Source organism: Carettochelys insculpta, chromosome 7 (assembly GCF_033958435.1).
Source record: "Carettochelys insculpta isolate YL-2023 chromosome 7, ASM3395843v1, whole genome shotgun sequence".
In the NCBI taxonomy this organism is placed as follows: Eukaryota; Metazoa; Chordata; order Testudines; family Carettochelyidae; genus Carettochelys; species Carettochelys insculpta.
Window position 1 is genome coordinate 9106439 of NC_134143.1, and position 26650 is coordinate 9133088.

Below are 26650 nucleotides of genomic sequence, written 5' to 3' on the forward strand. Positions count from 1 at the left end.
CCACTTTAGTAACTTTGAATTTCTTGCTCACTTCATTTCACCTGGCTGGGCAGGTCTGTAAAGGCTCAGGGCTCGGTCTCCTCTAGTTTTCTTGTTTTGTTTTCAATTCTTATTCCCATTAAGAGTCACGTTTAAAAGGGTTTTGAAGAACTTATAAATAATGAGAAGAGTCAGCAGTAAGCAGGCTGCTGTTCTACACAGTGGGGTTTTGGCTTAACTGAATGTGCTGTGCTTTCTGATCAGGAAACTGGATCGCAGAAGGTAAGGGGGAAAATTACCTGGACTTTTAAACTAAGGAAGCGGTCGAGTCTCGGTGTGCATGGATAGGCATGTGCGCACGTGAGGGTCAACGGTGAAAATGATCAGATAAGAAACATTAAGCAACATCGATATTTTTTCTTACAGTAATTAGAAGGGAAAAGACTCTTTGGTGATCCTTGTCCATCACCTCCCACTCTGAAGAATGCAGGATCAACCCGAGCGTCTACAGATGGCAAAAGTTGTGGGTTGTTTTGGTTTTTTTTTTCTTTTCACTTTTTATGTTTATGCAAGAAAAACCTGATGTTATATGGAGCATTAGTTTGAGCCTTAGAAAAAGGTTACTACATTATTATGAATCTCTTGTGTTGTTCAGCTGTGGATCATGAGGTGCACAAAGTGAAGCTTTACAAATTGATTTTATTTTCTGGCTGGTCGCTGCATGCAGGAAAGATAATTCTGAAGTTCTGGAGGATATGTAGAGGGTTTTGAGAGAGGGCAAATATGTTTCCCTTTTTTTGGACAAAATCAATTTTTATAGACAGCAACACGCGTGCTCGGAAGGCATGAGAAAGCAAAATAGCTCACATGTGCAGGCAATGCAAAGTGGCTCCTATAGGTGACCGGGACTATGACATGTCTCCAATTTTAATGGCTGGAAAATTTCTTACGTGACATGAGCTTTTGGAGGCCAGTTGTCGCAGAAATATCTCATTCTGCCAACGGAGAGAACCGTGTTTTATTATCCCAGCTGCAAAGCTCATCAGAAAGGAAAAAAAAGGACAAGTTATTCAAACGGAGTGGAGGATCCAGGCTGATTATGCTTAGTTAACTGGGCTGTAAATAGGCAGCCCTGTAAGGAGGCTGAGGAAGAAAGAGAATTCTATCTCACAGCCTTTGGAAATCAGGGAAGCAGAATTTGCCACTGAGATGGTTCAGTTTCCAGGGACACTGGTGAGAGGGCCATGTTCCCCACCACGGCCAGGATGCAGGCTGAAAAGAAAGAGTGGGGAAAATAGAGATGGGGTGAAAACATGGGGAAAAAGTAATAATCGTGGGGTCAGATCCTGAGGTCTGTGTACCGTGACTGGGTCAATAGGAATTTTATCACATAAAGACCAACACCCCTGAGAAAGGACCTGAAGGGTTGGCCCACAGAGCCTACTGCCAGGTAAAATAGACTTAGGTCTCGTTGTATTTTGGGCCACACACAGATTTACCAGGTTTGTCTCTCTGTTACCTGCATGTCTTCAAATGATGCGCACATATGACACAAATCGTTTGCTCACCAACTTGAGGCTGGCAGGTAACAGGACATAGGTACCGAATTTGAAGGCCACCACCAAGCGTGGGTAAGAAACAGCCACATTCCTGCAGCATGACCCAGAAATGGAGACGCCTTGCCCGGCGCTGCAAACCGTTTGCCTCGTCCGTTCTCAGGCTGCGTGGGGGTTACCAGACCCGAGCGAGGGTGCAGCTCAAAAAACAATGAAAAGTAGGAATGGCCTGGAGACGATCCAAACGCCTGAAGTGTGCACATGTGTTTTGGTTTCGTTCCCATTCGCCAGGTTTAGCAATACTGGGAGAGTTGCTTGAGCTGGCAGATTTGTGTTGCTTTTTTCAAAATCTGTTTAGGATTTTGCATTCTGCCCTACCGGAGCGCGGCAGGCAGTACATTGCAAAGGTTTGTGGCGCTCTCTCGTGTCCTCCATGCCATCGTGCGAGGTGTTTGTGAGAGTTGTGTGTTTCCAGTGTTGGGATGTTGCTGTGTGTGTTTCAGGAGCTGGGTGTGTGGTTTACTATCAGAGGCATATAGTGTACGTAACCAAGAGTGTGTAACCTGGGGCGTGGCGGGGTCAGCCGTGCACAGGTGATGGACAAACGTTGCCCAGAATAACTCCACTTACCTCCCTGAAGTTGTACCAGCTGCATCTGGCCCGAGTGGGCTGTCAGCCAGGAGCTGGCGTGTGCAAGCTGGGTGATTTGGTGCACGTTCGTCCAGATTAGTGCCTAGCTACGACGTGGCGAGCGTCGTGCTGCTGGCGGGGCCCATGTGCATCGCTTGTGTGTGTTTCGGGGCCACGGCCTCTCCTGTAAGGAGCCGGCCCTGTCCAAAGTGGGTAGGTCAGATCTCAGTTCCCTTCCAGAATCCATTTGAATCTAGTCGCCAGGCTGTCAGAGGGAGCCTTCTCCCCTGCGACCTAGGATAACGCCTTGCCCTACCCTCAGACTCCCCTGGCTGTACTCCCACGCGGATGGACATGGGCTGTGTTTCTTTAACCGAGTTCCCTAGCGCCTGGGCCGTCTGCAGAGGCACTAAGTGGCCCTGATTAAGCTCAGGCATGGAATCGAAACAATCTAACCACCAAGAGAGGTGGTCCAGAGGTGGCACAGACTCATTGCTCGAACTCTGACCTAGCAACAGCCCATCTTTTACTTCACTCCATTTTCCTGGCCTTGGAGGTGCTCTCAGATGGTCCTTCTGGAGCTTGGGAGCAGAACAATGCTTGGAGACTTTGCTCCCCGCCCCATCTAGTTGGCGATAAGCTACTTTAGAGACTTTTCGAACACATGAAAGGGCTTTAAGGAGCTTAACCCTGGCCCTGCCCCAAAGCAATGTGTGGAGTCAGCAGACGGAGGTATCTGCCAGTTCACCGCTACTGTAGCTCCTGCCTCTCCAGCTCTACCGCTGTCATCAGCTCTAGCTGGCTCACACGTGGGCTGCTATAGATACAGTCGGGTCTGCTCAGGTGTCAGCTTTATTTTAGACTGTGTCCAAGTTAGCTCCTTCTGATGCCCCCTCTGCCCGGGGCCGTGGTACGTCTCAGCTCTGTGCTGGGCCTTTGGGATTTTTCACTGTACGCGGCACAGATCTAGGATGACGTGATGCAAGACTGGCATCAAGTGCATGTGGGAGTGTGTCATGACAAGGGAAAAACATAGACCGACTCTGCAGCTGTGGAAAAGAACTAGAGTTTTGCGCCTGCAGTTTGTTGGAATGGGCTTGGGATTTTAGTGGAGAATGGATCTGCTCCCGAAATTGTTACTGGGGCAAATCTGCCACTGAGGTCAAGCTTTTTGGTTGAGTCCCTGAAGAATGACTTGGGCTTTGGCCTGTGGTAAGTTTCCATAAAAGGGATTCAGGAATAATTTTGTTTGCCTATGTGGATGAGCATGTAGGCAGACCTGGCCTGTGGGGTCCAGACGTGGCCTTTGGGGTCTGGGTTGGAAGGCAGCCCTCAACTCAGCAGGAGCATGGGATCTGCTGCTGCCTGGCCGTGCTCCATTAGCGGTACACAGTGGCCAGCCATTAGCCGAGCACGTCACTGGTTGCAGCCCTTTTCCGTCTTCTCAGACGGAAAAGGAGCAAGGAGAAAGGGGATCTGCGAGCCCCTTGCCTATCCCTGCTACGCATGGCAAACAGGGAAGGAGGAAACAATGCTAGAAGGAGCCCCTGTAATAATTCCTCGCTGGGGACCTCCAGAATACCACCTTGGCCCCTGCATTCTGGAACCTCTCTGGTGACCCAGCCATCTTCCGTGACAACAGGCACAGAGAGAGGGAACCAGCCTTACCTGGGCCACAGCAAGTTATTCGGTGTACTGGGTGGGTCCCACTGTGCCCATCTCTTTCGGAGCGGGACTAGATTCTGGTTAGAATGAGACACTTGCCATCGTCATTGTCAATATAATCAATATCTGTACTTGAAGCAAGGGTCCAGGCCTCAGAACGCAGCTGTAAAGAGAGCACAGAGACAAGGATGTAGTGCAGAGAACAAATCATCTAATCAGGTGCCCACAGCGGAAGAGTGAATCTTACTAGCCCATCCACCCTTGCCCAGAAAGAAACTCACACCAAACACAGCTAAAGAGGTAACGGGAAAAATTCTGGGCCACTCAGAAGGAGGCCGCTGGTGGGTTGGCTCATGAAGGTGCATTCTAAAGAGGACGGAGAGAGGCTGTTCTCAGTGGTGACAGATGGCGGGACAAGGAGCGAAGGTCTCAAGTGGCAGTGGGGGAGGTCAAGGTTGGACATTAGGAAAAACCGTTTGACTAGGGAGGGTGGTGAAGCACTGGAATGAGTTACCGAGCAAGGTGGTGGAATCTCCATCCCTAGAGGTTTTCAAGTCCCAGCTTGACAAAGCCCTGGCTGGGATAATTTAGTTGGGGTTGCTCCTGCTTTGGGCAGGGGGCTGGACTCGATGAGCTCCTGAGGCCTCCTGCAACCCTAGGATTCTAGGATTAAGAAGAAGAGAACCCAAAATTACAGCTCCCTTTTGAAAGAGGCAGTCAGAGAGTGAGCAAGAGCAGGCCCTGCATTCTGTCTTCCCAAGGTTATTTCATGGATGAGCAGCTGTTCTACACCCATCCTCACATTGGCATGTAGGCAGATGGGACCCTGGCCTCCACTGTACTGGCTCTGCATTCATTTTGTAGCATGACCGTAGAGGCAGGGGGCAAATTCTTAAGAGCAGGATGTAATCCTAGGGAAGATCTTACTCTGTAAAAGTGATTCCTTGATATTTTGAGTCACATGGCCTGGCATGTATATGAAGCTTTAGTCCCCTGCCCTTCCCCCCAAGAACACCTTGGCTGGTAAAACACTTGTGACAGGGACCAATCCAGTGGGCTTGAAGGTGACAGGGAGGCCACATGAAACAGCTGTATGCCCACAAGTGCACTCAAGGAACCTTGGAAATGGAATCTCCCAGCCCCATATCCTCAGTTCGTCCGAGTGGTTTGAGGGCTGTAATCCCTCGGTTTAATTTTACTTGCCGGGTCGGTACCCAGGGACAGAGTGGTGAAGATCAGGCGGTCAGAGTGGCTCCTGCGATGGTCCCCTCTGGCCTTCACTGTCTGTGATTATGTCTGTACTGGTGTTACCTCACGCAGAGCATGGGGTGCCTGGAAACTCAGAATCACAGGCCAAGAAGCAGATCAGCTTTAAAAGGCCTAAGGTTTGGTGGCTTTTTCTTCCCCGACACCGGCTAATGACGCAAATCCAGAGGTCTCTACTCAGGGTCAAATTCTGCTCCCACGTATCTGGCTGTAACTCTGCCCTAACTCCTGTGGAGTTGGTGAAACTACACAGGTGTGTGAAAAAGGGAAGCGTTTGGCCCTCTATGTTTTTCCCAGGTCTGACCTGAGCCCTCTCCTGGATGTTTGCTGGGTTACTACTCAGCAAAGTCCTCAGTCCCTGTTGTGTGAGTGCATAAAGAAGGGCTGGAAATGGAGAAACTGCTTGTTGGTTTTCATCGGCATACGGCCAAAGTCTCCACTGACTGGTGACCTTCTGAGCCCAGCCAGGTCACATGGGATGCGGGTCAAGTTAGAACCTGGCCCGGTGTGCTCAACATAGTCTGGAAGTGCTGCAGCTGGTGCCTGTCTAAGATGGATGCTGAGTGGTTTGTGATTGTGCTGCCGTGACATTGTCTGATGCCTCACTTGCACCTGAGGAAGAGGGTCTTGCCCACGAAAGCTCACGACCTAGTTTGTCTCCAAGGTGTCACTGAACTGCTTGTTATTTGGGAAGCTACAGACGAACACGGCCACCCCGCTGAGATTCCTTGCACCTGATATTCCATGCTTTCAGTGTGCAGACAGGGTGTTGTGACAAGGGCTGCTACAAAGTAGGGGAAAAGCAGCCCCGAAAGGGTGAGCGGACTGCTAACTGGAGGAGGAGGGCTGCAGGATAATCAGGAGCAGCTGGCAGGGAGCCGGCCCAGGCAGTATGGGGCCAGCTGACTCCTCTTCAGGCTGGCTGGGAACCTTTAAAAGCCTCCCCAGCTCAAAGGAGGTAGAAGAGAGAGAAGGAGAAACTGCACGCGAGGGGCTTACGAGATACAATGAGTTGCAGAGTAGGGACGTTGAGAGAGGGAGTCCCAGAGGCAGTGACTGGGCTCCTTACCCCGGAAACCAGTGCTTCTCCCACACACTGCCCAGAGAGAGAGGGGCCCTGGCCACAGGATCCTCTTTGTATGGAGCTTTAGAATTGGACTTCGTGAAGGGGCTCTTGAGAAGTAAAAGTGTTATACTGTCTTCCAGAAAAGCCTGAAACATGAGCTTCAAACTGGATGTCCATTCTGTGCCTGAAGGAGTTTGGTTTAAGAACCTCTGGGGCGTAGTGGATCTCACGGGAGCGTTAGAACGTTCGGTATGGTTCACAAATTATCACTGACTCGTCCAAAATGCTTCCTTGGAAATACTGGCCATGAGCCTGCAAGAGGCCGTGCCCTCAACTCCTGTGGATTTCAGTAGTAGTTACATGGACTTAGAACTTTTCTGGCTGCACTCAATGCCTTAGGATCCAGAAATATGATTTCTTTTCCCCCTCCACAATGCAAATCACTGCAACAAGGTCTCTAGCTCAATAATCCAAAAGAGCAAAGTAGGCACCAAAAGAGGAAGCCAGCCAAAACGAAATGATTGCAGCACATGTCCAGTCAACGGCCCAGGTCCAGATATTTTGGGCTCGGGGAGCAAATTTGGGTCCTCCACCAGCACAGTACCCTTTTCTTGTCCCTGCTCACCTCCCGCAAGGACCCTGGGTCCTTCTCGACTGGGGAGTCTCCCCTCTCTTTCCACACACAGTCGTGAACAGATGTGGAAAGGAGTTGAGTTTTCAGAAGACACCCCTGAGCTCTGACATACAGGAAGGCTCCCCAGGTCACAACGCCACTGGGCAATTTGGCCTGGAGAGAGGGAGGGCTGGGCCAAATTTCCATAGCGTTGTGACCACCTCCACAGGCGCGAGGCTCTGGGCTGTTCTGGCATCATCTGCCCCAATATAGAACCGCAGCTTAAAAGCAATCAGGTCCCAGCCTCCTAACTCTGTGGCCTATGGAACGTAAAGACAGGGCCACAGTCACCTTCTCCTCCCTCCCTTGATTGAGGCCGGTGCATCTTGCTAGCTCCTCAGGCTGCATTGGTGCATGGGGGGGTCTGAGCTTCCTTCCGGCGAGAACCTGAGTCCAGATGCTTAGTTGCGCAAAACATGGATTTGAAGGCGGAGAGCGCGGAGACACAGTGGATGGAGTGATGTGGTCAGGCGCAGGTGGAGATCAGTCTTACGTTTCCCAGTGGGGATGGATAATTCTATCAGGGTCCCATGATTCCTACAGATCCTCTTGTGTAAGCGGCAGGGGAAGTCCTCTGGTTCTCACTTCCCAGCGTTCAGTAGCATTGTAATCTCTCTATGACCGCAGGGGCCACACTGCCTGTCTGGATCTCTCCTGCCAGGGCCTTCTCTGCCTCTGCTTGTGGGCTATGGTTCACCTTTGCTTGCAAGCCCTTCACCTTTCTTTCTTTCTTTCCATCCTGCTGTATGGGAACTTGTTTTCCCAACTTGAATCCAGCTCGACATCTTCTGCTGCAGGTTTTACGTCCTGACCTACTGCAGGCCCTGCCAGTTCTCAGCTTTGAGAGCTTTTGGGGTTCTCTGGGAAATTTTACTGAAGAGGAGAAGACAGGAGATGAAAAACTACTTCTTTGGCCAAAATTTTGTCCCTGGGAAGGAGGCCGGAACCCGTGCATCTGACGTAATTTCAGGGATGCGCCATGAGTCTGCTGTTTCGAGGAAAGACTGTAAGGAATAAAAAGGGATCAAACTGGCAGAATCCTCAGGTTATCAAGGGTGTGGCGGGGCAGGGGGGATTCTCCATCATGGATGAGTTATAAATGAAAGGTGGGTGTTTCCCTCAACCCACCCCAAAAAGCTCTGCTCTAGAAATGATTGTGGGGCAATTCTCTGGCCTGGCTTCTACAGGGATTCAGATTAGATCAGCAGTTCTCAAACTGCAGGTCACAACCAGGGTTCCCTCGAATTTTCCCAGCCCTGAGCAGACTGAATTTCTTACGTGCACCAAGGTGGAGGCGATGTATGACACAGAGGGGATGTGCAATACATCGCCTTTCTGTTGGTGCATGTAACAAAATTCATGCGGCGGGAGTGGAGCCAAGGGGTTCCAAGTGCATTTCGGATCATTCTGGAACTTCTGGATCGTTCCTGCATTCTGGATCACATTGGAACTTCACAGGATTAGATTTGCTTCAAAGGCAACACGCGGGGCACCAGCCATGAGCTGGAATAAATGAGAGCCCAAAACTTTTCCCTCTCGCATCCATTGTGCTACCAGCAAATCTTTTGCCCCTTCCCAGAGAAACAGGACAGCCCTGCCTTTGCTGATGGACATTCGGGGGGGTGCTAAATAGACAGACGCAATCAAACCAGAGGACTAAGCGCCAGCCTCTCCCACTGGAGGTAAGCAGCCTGGCCCAATAGCTGGGGGTTGTAATGGACCCTCGTGCTCTGTGGAGCAGAGGCAACATGGGATATAGAATACCTGCCAGTGACTTTAGCTTTCACATCACCCTCAGACTTCCTCATGGTGGTGCGGCCAGCTCTCCTCAATTTGTCTCACGTGCTGAGACTCTGGCCCCTGCCGGTGGCAGGCTTGTGACGACGTGGAAAGCTGCAGCCTTCACATGCCTTTGGGGCCCAGCCCTTCCCACTGCAGCGCCCAGTCAGCTGCAGTGCGGGCATTGACCTCTGGCTCTGATCTCTCTCTTCTTCTGGTTGCTGTCAGTGCTTCTGCCACCGTATTATTAGCCAACATTTTATCCTCCGGGAGGAACTTATTCAGCAGATTCACCACTAAGATAACGGAGGACTTGCACAAGGTCCCTTCAGGCAGAGGTGGGAACAGAAACCAGAGCTTTAATGCAACAACTGCCAAATGAGGTGTGTGTGTATGTGTGTGTAGCTTTTATGGCTACAGCGTGTTTCTGTGTTGCATGCAAGCAACAAGCCCAGAGGCAGAGGGGTTATGACTCTGACTACACGTCTGCTCAGAGTGCAGGCTTTGTAGCTTATGTAGCAGTGGCTCCTCCTTTACATGCAGCAGTCCTGGGCTGAGTACCTACAGATAACCCTAATAAAGGCCAGTGGGCCTTGAACCACAAAAACACAATGGTCATAGCTATAGGTGAAGCAGATGAGGTCTGTACTGTGACCGTGAAGGTTTGGGCTCCCACCTGGCTGATGAGCGATGTGAGAATGTGGGGAACAGGTGTGTAAAAGCTGTGAGGGCAACTGTTGGAATGGTTCTATGTTGTATTTGGAAGCTGTCTGGGATATTCTGCCAATGGCTAGCTCCAGCCTTGACCAGTTCTGGGCCCTCCGTTACAGAAAGGCTGTAGACACACTGGAGAGTCCAGTGGAGCGTACCACAAATGATTTTGGAGCTGAAGCACGTGACTTAAGCTCAGATCTCTCAGCCTCTCCTCATATTTGATTAGCGGAAGAGAAGAGTGAGGGGGGATCTGATAGCAGCCTTCAACCAGCTGCAGGGGGGTTCCCAAGAGGATGGAGAGAGGCTGTTCTCTGTGGTGACAGCTGACAGCACAAGGAGCAAAGGTCTCAAGTTGCAGTGCAGGAGGTGTGGGTTGGATGTTATGGAAAACTGTTTCACTAAGAGGGTGGTGAAACTCTGGAATGTGTTACCTTGGGAGGTAGTAAAATCTCCTTCCCTAGAGATTTTTAAATCCAATCTTGACCAGTCCCCGACTGGGATGATTTAGCTTTCAGCAGGGGGTTGGACTCGATGACCTCCTGAGGTCTCTTCCAGTCCTGTGATTTTATGACCTTTATTATTCGCCCGTGACAAACAGGAGTGGTCCCTTTTGGTATCAGGTGTGGCAGATTTAGCAAGCGCTTAACAGGTTAATCCATGAGAACTTTCATGTGCAAAGAAGCCCTAAGAGTAGCATGTGAGATTTTCATCGGTCCGGGCAGAGAGCGGCACTGCCTGCAGGTGTCAGCTCTCATGGCTTAATGAGCCTCTCTTTCCAGAAAGCGGCCCCAGTCCCAAAGGCGTAAGCTTCGCTTGAGCGGAAATGGATAGTCCCAGAGATAGTAATGAGTGAGGAAGGTCTGCACCTGCAGATCGCTGGTTTGGAGCCTGCCCCGCTCAGGACAGGAATTAAAAGCCATTCCCATTGAATGGAGCTTTGGTGGCCCCTACATGAAATGAGATTAGAAAATCCCTGCTGCACATACCATATCAGAGACCCCACCATTCTTTGCACTAAGTTCTTAGCTTGTTCCCACACAGCAGCTGGAAGCATGTGTCCCAGCCTGGGCAGAAAGGGTTGTGCTGGGGGGGTTCAGATTCACAGCTAGGCCCAGGCGTTCAAAATGGACATTGGAGAGGCTCCGCTAACCACTTAAGCTTGGATCTGAGTGGTAAGGGTGGGTTTGAGCTTGGCGGCTCGCCAGCGCACCACCGTCCACACGCCTCTCCTCAGTGCGCGAGGGCCAGCCCCGCTACCACCAGTGTGCTCCTGTTTGCGGGGTGGGCAAGCCTCAAAGGACAGGAACTATTTTAGGTTGTACGTGGTGCCAGCTCCTCACACAATGCTGCCCTGATTTCAGTGTATTCTCTAGGACGTGCTCACGGAGGGGGAAGGAAAATCGCCTGACCTGCTACAAGAACTGGCAATTTGACTTGTCACAGACGCTGCAGGGAGCTGAGGGGAGTTGTGAAAAATCAGCAAACTGACCAAACAAGCATGATATAATTATTTCCTTTTCAATCTCATGATTTGGAGGTGAGGTTCTGGCTCGTGACTTTTCCATTGGCGGGGCTAGTAATACTAGACACATTTAAAATCCCTCTGCTGGACGTGTTAGTCACGCCACCATCTCATGCTTGCATTCCCTTTACAGGGATGTTGAACCTTACAATGTTTCAGTCGCAGTTAACCTAGCCAGACACCTTCCCATAAAACAAGAACCCGAGGTCACTCGAAGAAGCTAATAGGCTGCAGGTTGCACAGTCAATATGTGAAGAATTACAGAACCTCAGAACTGGAAGGGACCTCGAGAGGGCATCGAGTCCAGTCCCCTGCCCTCAAGGAAGGACCAAGGCCTGTATAACTGGGCTAAAAAAGAGATTAGACATGCTTATGGAGGATAGGTCCATTCAGTAGATATTAACCAAGATGCTCTGGGGTACAGCTCTATGCTTCAGGTGTCCTGAAACCTCTGACTGCCAAAACCTGGGGCTGGAAGAGAAAGGGCTGGATCACTCAAATTCTCTGGTCCTCCTCATTCCCTCTGGCCACCGTGAGAAACAGGATAGTGGGCTAGCTGGAACTTTGGTCTCACCCGGTACCTCCGTTCTCGGGAGCAACACCGAGGAGTTAGCAGCAGACATAAGCGTCGTTTGAGAGGCCCAGGGCTGAATTCTGCTCTCAGTAACACTCATGTAACTCCAGAGTAACTTTCCAGATGGCCGTAGAGTTGCTCTAGATTTACACCAATTTAACTGATCAGGGAAATTAGCTTGGTCCCGAGCAAGCTCTCCAAGATACTGTTATTGGGCCAGATCTTGAAGAGGTGGCACAGCGTTTTTCCAAATCATCTCGCACTGTACCATTCTGCCACGTACTATGCGGGTAGCTGGAAGGCACCTGGCCTGGTTCTCACGTTGTTGTTTCACCCCTGATGTCTCCCTGCATTCTCAATCCTTGTTCTGATCTAGAGGCAACCACTAAGACCTCTCCGGCTTGACTTTTCCATGGCCTTGCACCTTGGGTAGTCATTTATACCTCAGCCACAGAGGGCCAAGGGGCTAACTCCCTCCTATCCTTATCCTCCGATGGCAGAATGCCCAGTGGCTGCTATTAACAACCACTTTGCGTTCCTGCGAGTGGCCCGTCGAGAGGCAGTATAGGGTATGGGGCCTGCTCACACAGAGTGCCTGATCGTCTTCTCCACCCAGACATTCACTTTCTGCAGAGTCCTTGGAATCCAGCCCACCCGGCGCAGCGCCCTCCTTCTGTGCCTCAGCCAGTCATTGCTGGGGAGGCCAGAGCTGGGATTACAACCCGCTTCCCTCCCGTGATTATTATCTGATCCCAATTTATTTCAGAGCCCCTTCCAAGGGGGCTCAAAGTTACACTCTGGGCTGATCCAGTCCCCAGCAGGCCCAAGCATCTGCAAGTACAAAGATGGCGCCTGTGACTCCCTTCCCTCCATTGTGAGAAGCAGAGCTCTGATGGGGCCGCAGCTGCGTCCTGCTGTGTTCTGGGGTTCTCTTCATTCCAAACGTCCTAGATCCCCCACTGTGGTTTTCTGCATTTGGACGCCTTGGGTTGTTTTCTCAGCCCTCCGGGGGACTAGCTCGGTGACCTTCAGCACGTCCCTGAAGCATCATTGGCTCAGATTCTCAGAGGTATTTAGGCACCTAATTCCCTCTCAGATTAATGAGACTTAGATGCCTGAATACCCTTCAGGGGCTCAGCCCCAGGAGCCTCAGTTTCTCCACCCGGAAAACAAAGATGATGATTCTGTGACAAATGACCGAACACAACACTTTCGAATGGTCACTGTGCTGAAAGCCATGGCCATGTGAAACTTCCTGGCAACATCAGGGAGCAAACTCAGATTCTCCTAAGCCAAAGCAGCAGATCGTTTCTACGTGAGCTCAGAGATAACCACCATTAGTTGTAAGCAACGGAGACTCAGGCTATGTCTATGCTGGCCCAGAAGATCAACCTGCTCAGGGTCGATCTTCCTGGGTTTCGATTTTGCACGCCTGGAAGAGACGCGTGAAGTCCACCTCTCAGGGGTCGCAGCTGGCCCCTGTACACCTCAGGAGATGGGAGGAGTAAGGGAGTTCAAAGGGAAAGTTTCTCCCGTTGACCTCGTTCAGTAGGGACAGCCAAGTAAGCCGAGCGCAGATAAAATTGCCAGAGCTAGAATTGCGTATCTGCAGTTGACTTACTTTGTCTAGTGTAGGCATAGCCTGATGACGCGTAGGGGCCCAGTTCTGCTCCTACCCAACAGAGGGCTTTGGCGGGCGGGTGGGTGCACGCCCAAAGTTCAGTTCATTAGAGGTAGACAGCCGTTAATTCTCACTTTCCTGGTCAAGCAGCTAGAAGAGCTTAGGAGCCCTCTGGTGAGAGGTTCTGGGGAAGGACAACGTGGCAACAATAGCAAAGGTAAGCCAAGCACGTCCTTCAAGAAACCTCACTCGGTATTCACCCTGCCGACGCACAGTTTGGGATTCCTTGACGACAAATATCACGCCGCGAGTGCCAGATGGAGAAAGCATCCCGCAAAAATAAAAAGCTGCCCAGCCCCCCAGGGCAAGGTCGGGCTGACGAGCACAGGCTGTGATGAGCCCCTGCCAAAATGCCCCAACCATGCATCACGGGGAGACATTTCAACCACACGCTGACCCGAAGGAGAAAAAAAAAAAAGCCTGCCTTAGGCGATTGCAGCAGCAGTGATGTCACAAGCCTTGAGCCAGCTTTAGTGTTTGACTGAGCCCCTGCCCAAAAGCTGACATTCGGGCCTTGCCAGGACAGGAATAGCCCATGTAACCCAATCTCCTGGTCACAACAGGCTAGGGATGGAAGAACTCCACGGAAACCCTGTGATAAGCCAGTCTGGAAAAAGGGGGCCTGTTCCCCCGATTTACTGCTCTGAGATATTCCCATTTATAAACAAGCACTTGATTTATCTCAGAGCAGGGACAAGCCTACACTGGAAACCACGTGCATTGCCAATCCAGTCCAAGCTTTACCCTTTGCCGGTGAGGCCTTTACAATAGGCCGAACACAAAATCCCTCGAAGAGAACAATTTGACTCCTGATCCACGCCTGAATTTTACAGCTATTTCAAATGCAACGCCAGGGCCTCACTGGGGGCAGCTGGCTGCCATGTATGTCCAAAAGGGTAAAGAGGAATGTGACTTCGCCAGGTTACTCAAGAGTTATAAACAGCTTCTTTGTCCCATATTTCAGCTGTTGTGTCATGCTGGGTGGCTCTGGATTGCTGGCATTCTCTTCCTCTAGTAGCAGATTATGCTGCATTTTGAAAATGCTTAACCCTTTATTTCAATTGTCCTGTCTAAGAGGGCCTTCAGTTACGTCACAAGGGTGAAAGGCTTTTTAAGCGAGTGTGAATGCTCATTTGCTACCACTATTACTTTGCTTCTGTACCTGAAGAACCCCACCTCTGAAATTACCTGTGAGCCCATTTGGAGCGTGTTTCAGAGTAATCAAAAGGTGCTTGGGCCCAAAACACCTTGTCAGAGCAGCGCTCCTTACCAGAAGATATTGTGAAAGCCGAGACTTCAACGTGGTTTGCAAAAGAGCTAGATAAATTCATGAAGGACAGATCCATCGATGGCTGTTAGCCAGGATGAGCAGGAATTGTGGCCCTCACCTTTGTTTGTCAGGGCTGGAAATGGATGACAGGGGACGGATCACTTGAGAATCACCTGTTCTGTTTACTCGCTCTGGGGTATTTGGTACTGGCCACCGTCGGAAGACAGGATACTGGGCTAGATGGAGCTTTGGTCTGATCCAGTATGGCCGTTCTTATGGTCTGGATAAAAAAAAACAAACAAAAATAAACACTCCAATCCAGACATACAGGAATCAGTCTTGATGTTCTCATACAGGTCTCATTCCCACGGAAGTCAGTGAGAGTTTTTCCTACTTTAAGACTAAACTGATGCTCCCCTTAAAGCCAAACTACAAAGGAGGAAAACACCTTACTCTTCATGCAGCAGGTCATTCAGTCATTGTAGGCTCACTTGCTGGTGAAATGCATCATCACATCAACGCAGAGCCTTTGTAAACTCTCGTGGGGGTCAGCATCAGTCAGTTCCAAAAAAGTTCTTTCCAGGTAGACAACTTACTCTCTGAAAGACCTTAAAATGGCCAGACTCGTTCTTCAGGTCATGTGCCTTTGTGGTGACTATTGTCATTATTGCCAAAGACAAAAGTAGTCAAAAGGCATTTGACCCCAACTGGACAGGTAAATATTGAACAGGTACGGTGAAATCAAAGCACCAGATTCAGCTGACCTTGGGTGACGTTTGGCTCTGGATCTGGATCCACAGCCAAACTTCACCATGGTTCCCATCTCTAGAATGGGCTGAACCAAACTCCCAGACCTGAATGCTGCAGGAAAGGGCAGATAGGGGGACTTGACCCCTTCTCTACACAAAATCTTAGCTCGTTTGTCCTTCTGATCCATGCCTAGCCTTCAGGTGAACAGGGCTCGCTGTTGGGAAGTTCAGTCTGTCCATATCCTTCACTAAAATGAGCCTGACGTTTTCTGGGCTCTCCACAGTAAAGAGGTACCCTGGGAAACAGCCGTGGGAGTTTCCCATATGCCACAATTTTTCAAGCGTCTTAGGGCGCATCTACCTACAGGGAAGATCAACCCTGCTGCCGTCACTCTTTCGGAGTTCCATTTAGCGCATCTTGTGCAGACTCGATAAATTGAATTCACAGAGAACCCCCGTTGACCATGTTACTCCTGCTCCCCGGGAGGAGTAAAGAAAAGTCAATGGAAGTTCAGGCTCCTTTCGACCTCCTTGCGCGGAGACGGTGCGGAAGCCCAAATTAAAGGCACGCTGACGTACCTATGTAATTAAAGTAGCTAGAATTGCATACCTCAGTTCAACCTTCCCCTGTGGTGTAGTATGGTGCTCGGTGACCACGGCTCATTCAGTTTTTGCTCTGAGTTTCAACTGCCATGGCTAGACTGCGCTTAGACGCCCTTGGCTGGCCTGTGCCAGCTGATCTGTGCATTCCGGGATGGCCTGAGGGGCTGCTTAATTGCAATGTAAACATTTGTGCTTCCACTCAGGCTGTGGCACCCTCCTGCCCCATGGGTTCCCACCACCGGGGGCTCCGTTCTGAGCCTGACCATCTACATCACAGTTAAATAGCCCCTGAACCTGAGCCCTGTGAAGCTGAATCTGCCAGCTTGTGCCAGCCCAGGGTGGCTGACGACTGCAGTGTGGACTTACCCTGAGTGTTCGAGAGGTGGCATTTGCCCACTAGAAACTGTGCTAAAACTCATCTGTTCAGAGACTTTCAAAATGCCAAGCACATGGCAACAATTTTTGGCTCTCATCGTCTTGGGCTTCTGGCAGATGAGCTACTTCAAGATGAAAGGCTCCTTATCCTATTACCTGGAGGTGTCGAAATGGTAGAAGCTTTCCCGGTGACTGTTTAAAAAAAAAATCAAACCTAAGTTCGTCGCTCGCTTTCTTAGCTCTAAGAAATTTCCCCACTGTTTCCTTTTCGCCAGCTGTTGGGGTGAATACCCCATTCTCCTGGCAAAAATACATGAAATACTGTTGTGTTTTTAAATGCACTAAATTTGGCTGTACGCAGTGTTGTTGTGGCCATGTTGGTTCCAGGATATTAGAAAGACCAGGTGAGGTCATCTCTTTTAATGGATGAATTACTCTCAGCAGAACAAAGGATCCCCTTAAAGATATGAGCTCACCCATGTTGTCTCTCTAAATTTGGCTAGGTGGGCGTCATTGACTTTGGGTTTAACTCCTGGACATTTTCCAAGGCTTTTGCTCATGTCTTGGAGGGTACAAGACTCGGGAGGAGAAGTTGTTTCTGGATGCTGAGAGGCTAAGGGGATAGTTACTAACTGTGTGAAACATAGATTCAGAAAATCCTAGGGCTAGAAAAGCCCTCAGGAGGTCATCAAGCCCAAAAAAGGGGCAACCCTAACTAAATCATCCCAGCCAGGGTTTTGTCAAGATGGGACTTAAAGACATCTAGGGATGGAGATTCCACCACCTCTCTAGGTAGTGCATTCCAGTGCTTCACTACCCTCTCGCTGAAATAGTTTTTCCTACTGTCCAACCTAAACCTCTCCCACAGCAACTTGAGACCATTGTTGCTTGTTCTGACATTCGTCACTAACCGTCTCTCCCCTGGAATTAGGCTGCCAATCTGGCCTAGCTCTCCGACTGGTGCTTTGGGCCAAGAACCAGCAGGCAAAAGCAGACCACACTGTGGTAGAGCTCAAAATTTGTATCCCCATCTCTGTCCACAAAAGTGAGCCGTGGAAATCCACACTGACGTCCATGGATGTGGACATCAGGCACGTATCTGTGGATTTTCAGGGCTCTCGTGTGAGGGACACGGGAACCACCAGTATGGAATACCAAAGCCTGTTGTCGTGAGTGCATTAAACATTCAAGTCCAGATGCTCTAAGGAGGCATCTAATTTCCACTGAGAAGCTGAAAAAGTGGAGCTAAGAGAGAAATGACTGTGTTGTCAGAGTTCACTGCAACTTGTGCTATGAATAAAACTGGGCTAAACTGAGAATTACAGAGCAGCTATTCGCTACTTAAATGGTTATTACGGTGCGAGTGAGTGAATGAATGAATGAATGAATATTACAATACAGGGGCGGTCACACTTACTTCAGCTTGCCTCAACAAATGGATTTGTTTCTAAATTGCAGAGTTCACTAGAGGTCAAAAATGCTGAAGGTCGAAAACACATTACGACACTCCGTCTGCCAAACCGACTGCGCCGAGCTATTTTTAATTCCTCACTAAAGATGGGCAGCAATGAGGCTAAAGGCAAGCATGACAGAAAGTTCTAAATACACCCGAGCACCATCCACACAATTACAGAAAAGGTATGCCGCTGCAGTATCCACTCACATAACAGGTAAGAGCCCCGGCCAGAACGTGATGCTGCAGCCTTGTGTTCTCTTTGTTTTGGCCAAAAAGATTTTATGCTGGGATAGGAAGGTTAAGCCACACCAGAAAAATCCTAAACAGGGGGAGAGGGAGTTAACAGTAATAGCTGGTCAACGCTAGAAAGGAAATTTGACCAAAGTTACGCAACTCCAGTTACGGTCATAGACCTCAGGAGGTCATCGAGTCCAGTCCCCTGCTTCAAGCAGGACGAACCCCAACTTAGTCATCCCAGCCAGGACCTTGTCAAGGTGGCACTTAAAAACCTCTAGGGATGGAGATTCCACCACCTCTCTCGGTAATGCATCCCAGGGCTTCACCACCCACCTGGTGAAGTAGTTTTTCCTAATATCCAACCTGCACCTCTCCCTCTGTAACTTCAGACCATTGAGCCGGAGTGTGGTCTTATTCTGGAGTAAATCCAGAGTAGCTCCGTTGAAGTCTGTGGAATTACACCGCAGTAAGGATAGAGTCAGGTTTCACCACAGGCCGGTAAGTCTAAGCCTAGGTGGCCGAGTTCTGATGGAGAGCAGTGAGGTAAGGTGTTAAATCAGAGGAAAGAAATCTGAATGATCCATTGGCCTCAAGGCTGTCTCCGGAATATCCCTGATAGCACCAGTTCAGTGAAATCTCAGCATCCAGCTGTCAAGTCATTTCCACAGGAAATCTCTTTAAAGCAGAGACAGCTCCAAAGATGAACCCCGGATCAGGACACAGGGAGAGTTCCGATCTGGAACCAGACTTCATATGTTGGGTGGCTGATGGCATTTTATTCTGCAGCCTGCTGCATGCCATCCAATGTACACTCAGGGAGAATCAAAATTCATTTAGGGCTTTTCTGTGCCCGAAAGCTCAGGTCTGCTTTGGAGGAAAAGGGGAGCCGCATCAGTCCACAAGCAGGTCCAGCAAACTCCTCAGCAAGCCCTGGTCCATCTCAGCAGTTCCCACGCGGCCCGTCCTTTGCACAATCACCACTGGATTAATGGAGGCCCCGATAGCCTCTGAGTGAACTATTAACACCAGGTGCCTTTGGTTAGCCTCACTTGTGGAAAGTGAAAACAACTGTTGCTCCTACTCTGGTGGAGTCCCCCTAGGCTGTCCTGCCTTCTGCTGGCCATGCTGATATTAGCAGCTTCCTCTGTTTTGTGAAACCAGTACCACTGCGTGAAAATGTACTTGGCTACAATATGTTGTGGCAGGAGCCTCTCCCTGGGATTTGTTACCACACGACGGATTGCATTTATCTCTGGTGTACCTCTGTTTACTCAAGTGGGGTTATGCTAGCGATAAATATGTCCCTGAAAGCTGGTGCATGAAGTTGCTGGAAGCAGGGGCAACTCTGGTGATGTGTCATTCACCCCAGGGCTGAGCTGGTACAAGAAGCTGAATAGAACAGAGACAAGTAGACGAGACACTGTCTTTTATCCAGTAACAGAGAGGAAGCCGGGCTAGTCTACAGACTACCAAAACAAAAAGCAGTCAAGTAGCACTTTAAAGACTAGCAAAATAGTTTATTAGGTGAGCTTTCGTGGGGCTCACCTAATAAACTATTTTGCAAGTCTTTAAAGTGCTACTTGACTGCTTTTTGTCTTTTATCCAGGGGTGGGGAACCCTCAGCCCACAGGATGGATCTCGACCATGGCCTGTATGGATCCGGACTCACAGGCTCGGGGCTTCCCTGTGGAGCATCTGGCCTGCGGCGAGGTGGAGGGTTTGGAGTCCTAAGCTTCGAAGGTCAGGTCAGGCTGGCCAAGGTCAGATCCAGACCGTGGGCTCTGCTGGGGGTGGGGACAGTGCAGGAAGCAGGTTGGCCTGGCGCCAATGCCATTCGCCGGTGTTCCCCCAGCTGGAGGAAGGCAGGGCTAGTGGTAGGGGCTTTGCCCGGAGGCTGCATACCGCTGCTCTGATCGACTGGAATTCTGGCCAATCAGAGCAGCAGAGGGAGGTGCCTGGGAGCAAAAAGAGGAGTTACAGAGCCAAGTGCATCCAGAGGTGCACAGGTAAGTGCACCCCTGTCACCCAGACCCCACTCCCCTTGACAGCTCCTGTCCCCCCTGCCCAGCCCCCTCCCCCCTCTTACGTCCCCCTCCTGTCCACTCTCCGTTCACTCCTGTACCCTCCCTCCTACCCAGACCCAATAGCCCCGACCGCTACATGCAACAGGGACCACTTCACTGAGGTTTCTTCTATTCTTTTCACTTGTGTGACCCCCAAAAGATTTGTCTGTGGGTCAGAAGTCCCCGGCCCGGGAAAGGTTCCCCAGCCCTGCGTTTGTCAGTGGAAGCAGGTACGAGCTTTCGAGCTACACACACAGCACTACTTCAGGGCTGGCGAAGGAAGCAGAAAGAACAGATTTGTGTAACTCGACAGCCTGACCTACATGTTTATGCACCTAAATAAGCAGCCAGCTTATCAACTAACCCCTGAAATCCATGGGAACAGGTGGGTGCTCTGCTCTTTGGACAAACTGAGCCCTTTATTCACATGCTTGCTGCGGCATCACGTTTTCTTTTGTAGTCTTGGCCTGTAACATCTAGATTTTGTTCACGCTTTTATTATTATGGGTCTCTATTAATTTTTCCTGCAGTGAATATACTGTATAGTCCCCACCATGGGTTATTTAATATCCGGTAACTAAAATCCTACAGACGACAAAGCAGTTTGTAGCTTTCATGCCAGCCGGGAGTGATGGGAGTGTTAATTTCCACCAGTTTACAGTCATCAAAAATACGACCGGCTCGCTTCCTCTCACGCAGTCGTATTGGTCCCCCTTCTGCAACGCACTTAAACATGTGCTTAACTTTGAACAGGTGCTTAAGTCCCATTTCACACAATGGGTTTTACATGCTTCGCTGAATCAGGACCCCTGTTTTTCTTATGAATGCAATGGCACCTTCCAGTGATTGAATTATCCGGTGACACCCATTTAAGGGGACCAATATTTTTAATTTGATTTTTTAATTTTTATTTATTTTATTCCTCAGATTTTGGTTTGATTAAATGTAGGGAATTAATGGAAGATGATGTGTGTAGAACAGAGTAATTGTACCGAATGCTGATTGGTGTTTTCATGTCTGTTGGCTTTGCAGAGAAGAAACTCCCGTTTTGTGATTCCATAAGGTGAACTAATAGAAAGCGATACATTCTTGAAGAAGAATTCCAAGAGAAAACATCGCAGACAGCTGGGAATAGCCAACACAACCGTCTACCTATTTCACCTCTGACATTAATGCTTGGGATAATTTCTGCATGAGTCACAAGGACAATGCAGGGAAATAAGAAACACACCGATGGGCTCAGTGACTCTTCTAGCATAGGAAGTCTCCTGGATGATACAGACAGAGAGGTATGCAGCCTCACAGACCGAGCATTCAAGAGTTTGTGCGTGGCAGAGCTCGAAGCATCGAGCAATGAATTGTCTCTTATCATTTCACCGGAAATCACCCACCAGTTCTCTGGTAAAATTCACCAAGGAATGCTAAACCATGCCCTCAAGAAAAGTAACATCTACAATAAGTTATCCTGGAAAAATAGCAAGCATGCAACATGGGCTTCAACATTCCAGCAATTACCAAAAAGGGTTCAAGATGAGAAAAAAGTTGCTAAAAACAGCTCCGTGGAAATGAACAAGCCAAATTTACCAGCATCCGGTCCGAGGAAAAACAAGCACGCCTCAAAAGTGTCCTGTTTGATTAAGACCTTTGATAAGACTGAAAACCAACATCCAGAAGGTTCCCTGGAAACAGTCAAACAGCTGGTTAAGAACGGTTCTCAAAAAGGCAAATTAATTCAGGGGAATGACATGGCTTTCTGGGAGGACACAGCGCTTTTAAACATCCAGAGGGAACTTTCCCAATTTTCTGATGTGTGTCGAGACAACCACTGGCTCAGAGACAAACGCGAGGCACAGAGAAGACTTAATAAAATTGACATGAGCTATTGTGGCCCACAGGGATACCATCCAGCGCTGATGGACATGTCAAACGTATTTAAGGCAAATTTGACCAGTGCGTCTAAAAAGACTGTCAAAAACAGACACGCGAAACTTAAAGAACCGGCTAAAAAAGGCAACTTTCTTCACAGCGAGAACAGCGCCTTTGAATCGTGGAAGGCCCATCATAACAAATGGAGTGAAAAAGAGGAATCTGTAGATGATCTTTCCAAAAAGAAGGAAATTACATGCCTTGATGAAACACCATTGCTTAAAGGATGCTCCTATAAAACTGCACATAAACCATCGCCCAGAAAGGTCACTGGTGCTAGAAATCAAGAAGAGGCTTCCCTCATGGATCTATTCCCCATCGCAACTGAATTCCAGGACCACGTCCCACCGGTAACTGTACCTCAGGTCCCTGGCCCGGTCATACCAGTACACCCTGTCGCTGTCTCTCCAGAAGCCGAGTTTCAGATTCCTACTCCACCAGCCCCTGTCTCTCAGATCTCTGGCCCATCAACAGCTGTTCCCCAGGTCTCTCCTCCATCCTCGCCACCCACGTCCCAGGCCCTTGCTCCACCGCCCTCTGCGCCACAAGTCGCTTGCACTCAGAAGGCAGCAACTGAGCCTGAATTGAGCTACATCTGTCCACCGTGGAGGAGACACAGGTATACGAAAGTGGCGTCAGAGAAAGCACAGCAGACTTCAAATGAAAAGGGACAGCTCGGCGGAGAAGAATGCTCTTTTTGCAAGAAACCATCTGCAGACACAAGTGCAGAAGATAAACAGGTGAACTCCTCTGAATCCATTAGCCCTTCTTTCAACATCACCAAACTTTTAACACCCATCATACCACCAAAACAAGAAGCAGCACACCAACCGCTGATGATGATGCTTCCGGTACCGGACACTGCGGCAGCAAAAGAACACGAGGAAAGTGGATTTGGTGATTATCAGTCTCGGGATAATTACAAGTCTAAAGCTCCAAGTTTATTGTTCAACCTGAAGGATGTCCGGAAACGGGTTAAAAGCATGTACAGTCCCTCTCCTCTCCTAAAAGAGAAAAACAAGACCAAGGACAGCATGAAACAAGAAAGTGTAAAAACGAGCACTATGATCTCAACTTTTCCAGAAGAAAGTAGCTTCGAGGTTGCAGAGAGAGCTGGATTAAGCCAGGGGCCTTTTGTACACACAGACACTCTCCAGGAAAAGAACAATACAGCTGACCTCACAGATGATTACCTGTCTTTAAGTTCACCCCAGGCAACAGCAGAGACTTCATTTTACCAAAATCAGGACTACGTGCCACCGGATGATTCAAACAACAAAGGTCTGCTGAAAGACTGGGAGCAGTACGAAAACATCTTTGAAACTGGACTCCAGTCAAACGAACCTGGTTTAAAAAGTCGACACTGTCCATCGCTGAAAGGCTACAGCAGGGACAATGCAGCCGCAACAGCCGTACAGCAACTGCAAATGTATAATTCCAGCGTACAAAGCCACGGAAGTGAGAGAGATGCTGAAAGCCAGAATGGAAGCGATGACCCTAAAAGGCACCCCAAACATCTTTCCCCAGCAGAAGATGATGTTACTTACCATGAAACTGAAACCCGTATAAGAAATAGGAATGAAAATAAAGACAAAACCAGCCATAGTTCTTCTGAATACTCTTTTGTGACCACAGCAGATCAGCCATTTCTGGAGGACCCCTTGTCACTGATTCAGCTGTTTCAGAAAGCATGCCTCGAAGAAAGCCAGAGGACTAGGTGTCGACAGAACGTAGACGACGAGCCGAGCAGGAAAGGGAAAGCGGTAGGGAAACAGGAGTTGCAGTATTATGCTTTTAGTAACGGCGACGTGGGCATGGAAGAGAGGAGAGAGGAAAAGGCGGCACCGGGGGAGAGCGAAAGTGTGACAGAAGAGAGAATGATGAGCGAGAAGAAGGAGGAGGCCAGAAGTATGAATTCCGCTACAGATGACAACAAGGACACATCTGCCTCCAAGGCAGAAGAGCCAGCCTCTTCAAAACCGCTCAAACGCAGCCTGTTTCTGATTAAAGACAACACTTTCAAATCAACTCCTGTGATAAAGGCAGTGAAGCCGCCTCTGTTTAGGTCCTTGTCCTTAGACGAAACAGTCAGCCGTAGTTACAGGGAAAGAGAAAGCAGATTGGAAGCTACCGGAGAGAAAGACCAGCGGCTGTATCGGCAGGGCCGGGATACAGCCAGCATTCAAGAAATCGAGCGGCCGTTATCGAGGCACCTAAAAGAACAGGATGCAAGAGAAGATGCACGAAGCAGAAATGTAGATGCACTGATACCTACTCCAGCCGGTGAGGGCTTTCAAGGAGCAGATAATAGCAAACTAACACTGGAGCCCGCCCTTTCTGAAGACGGAGAGAGCTTCTCATTAAGGACGTTGGGGGAAGACGACGAAGTGAGGCATCCTTTATTAAACAAAGTTGGGACGAGGAATGAGGAAGGTGCTCACCCAAGCAAAGAGAAGCCCAAGGTAGGAAAGGCAAAACGCTACTTAGCACGTCCGCAATCCGCTTTAGAAGCTAGCTCGACACAAAGCCAACTGGGTTCCCCTTCAGAGGAAAAAACAAATTATTTTAAGAATCGTCTCTTGTTTAATAGGCGAGGTGGGCCATGTGCCAAAAAAATCATCACCTGGGAGAGAAGTTCTCCTTCAATAAACTCACTGCTAGAGAACCACGTGTATTGCCCTGCAACCGAGGAAGTTTCAAGAGACATCAGACACTTGGAAGAAACACCCGTTGTATTAGACGATCTTGTGTGGGCCCGTGTTACGAGCCCAAGGTCAGAGAGCAACGTGTGCTCAGCTGTGAACGGTCTAGGGTCAGAGAAGATGGCCAGCGCTAGTGTAGCAAAGGCAGAGGATGTTACATATTCTGCTTTGTCGAACGTGGTAACAAAGAACGGAGTGGACACGTCGGCAGAGGAGATACTCAATTTGACGCAGAGGAGCCTGCTCTCTGAGGACGCCAGCCATTCTAGAGCGCCGAACGAGAGATCGCAGAGTCGCTTGGCGAAACCCCTGGGCAAACCGCCGGCTGTGCCACCGAAAAGCGAAAAGGCCCTGCGGCGAGCAAAAAAGCTGGCAAACAAGAGGAAAAAGTTGGAGGTGAAGCAGAAGAACCTTCAGACAGAGTGCGCTGATGCTGTTGTGAAGAAGCCATTCCCCTCCACACAGATTCCATCATCCCCCTTAACCCTGAGCCATCCTCCACCATCTCCTGTGGCCCGTTCACCTTTCCCTCCTTCGGAATCTAGCCTGGTGAGACACACAGATGTCCAATCACTTAGCCCCTACCCCTCTTTACCTGCATCTCAGCGTAAACTCCTTCAAGACCCCGACTCAGGGCAGTACTTCATCGTCGATCTAGCTGCTCAAGTTCATCTAAAGACCTTTTATGAGCCAGAAACGGGCAAGTACATCCAAGTGCCAATCCGTTCCTCTGAAGGGGGGTTGCACCTGACAGCCTCTTGGGAAAATCGAAATTCTCCTTGCGTACTGTACCCCAGCGTGCTCGATTTACCCATTGCAACTCTGAGATCAGCGTCCCGACCGTCTGAACCTCTCTCACTCATGCGGGAAGTCCTAGGAGCAGCAGGTGAAGACTGGCAGCAAGATGGCAGAGAGGCGCTATCTCCAGAAACTCAACCGTATATTGAACCTGAATCTGATGCTCACAGTCAACACGCTGATGAAACTTGGGATACTTGCAGAGAAGGTACGAGTCCAGCTACGAACAGGGACATCATTTCAATCAGTGATTTAGAGGATTTTGCCGTCGAAGGGATCTCTTAAGCACTGCAATTATAAATGAGTTTACGTCCATTCAGAGACGCGCTCGTTATTTGTCAATGGAAAGTCTGGATCTGGTTGTGGCTAAGTTTGGGTGAGAAGGAAACAAAAGCTGATGTCTTCAAAGGGGAGAGGTGTCACTGTGAAGAAATTTGCCGGGGGGGCGGGTAAACCCCTGGCTTATCAATATGATAAATAAAAATCTGATGGTATGAAACCACCTGCTGCTGCTGCGACCCCGGTAGCTTTACCGTCGGGGTCACAAGGATCACAAAAGTGGACGTTATCTCGTCCAGCTCTCTGAGTGGTACAGCGTGACAGTAAGAGTAGAGTAGAGTAGAACAGAACAGTCACAAAACAGATGCCAACTCCGGTTCAGAACCCTCACTCTCTCTGTCTTGAAGCCACGTTGACAAATAGACAGTCTCTGGGCTAGGAACATCAGCTATACCTGTCAGAGATTCACTGTGTTTGTGTACACCGACAAGCTGGAATTGAATGCCTAGGTTATTGTATACCGGTTATACAATACAGTGCCTGAACTGAACGCAAATCAACCCATTGAAAAGTAAAAGCTGCTGCTTTGCTCATCTGATATACCTATGTATCCCTGCTAGCACTTGGAAACTGACAAATATTTCCAGACATTCGTGACTAGTCTCAGGAATTACATATAACAAAGTGCTCCAACTTCACCCCACGTTGAAACATGGCCTGGAAATAGTCTTACCCAGAATGAGATGCAGTTGCGATGTGGTTTGTTATACTGGGAAGACTTTTCCTCGTTGTCTTTCCGATGCTTTTCTTTTCCTTCCAAAGCGCTGGTGAACACACAAAGCTAACGTTAAAAAAAAAATAAATAAAGTGAGAAATGTTTAGTTGTTCCTTATTTTGGACTGCTGCATTCTGCCATTTTAAAAAGTGGTAAGGAACAGCCAAGTTCTACATGTCTAGAAAGTGCACTGAGAAAGCAACTTATTTTGATCATTGCTGTTTTGGAAAGATCTGTATCAAATCTGTACCACCCTTTGCAAAGCTCTTTTTCTTCCACACAATTGCTGGAGGGTACCTCGCCAAAGATCTG

General features: G+C 49.3%; 1 protein-coding gene across 3 annotated transcripts; it reads left to right on the forward strand.

The window, feature by feature from the left end:
* On the forward strand, positions 1–26650 carry C7H10orf71 (chromosome 7 C10orf71 homolog). Of its 3 annotated transcripts, none has more exons than XM_074999926.1 (3): positions 1–261; positions 17561–17772; positions 20891–26650. In XM_074999926.1, exon 3 carries the CDS (start codon positions 21067–21069, stop codon positions 25567–25569), a length of 4503 nt encoding a protein of 1500 aa, XP_074856027.1. In that variant the 5' UTR covers positions 1–261; positions 17561–17772; positions 20891–21066; the 3' UTR covers positions 25570–26650. The 3 variants fall into 3 exon arrangements, with proteins under 3 accessions (XP_074856027.1, XP_074856029.1, XP_074856028.1); XM_074999928.1 differs by having other exon boundaries at positions 17561–17740; XM_074999927.1 differs by lacking the exon at positions 1–261 and adding an exon at positions 3207–3377.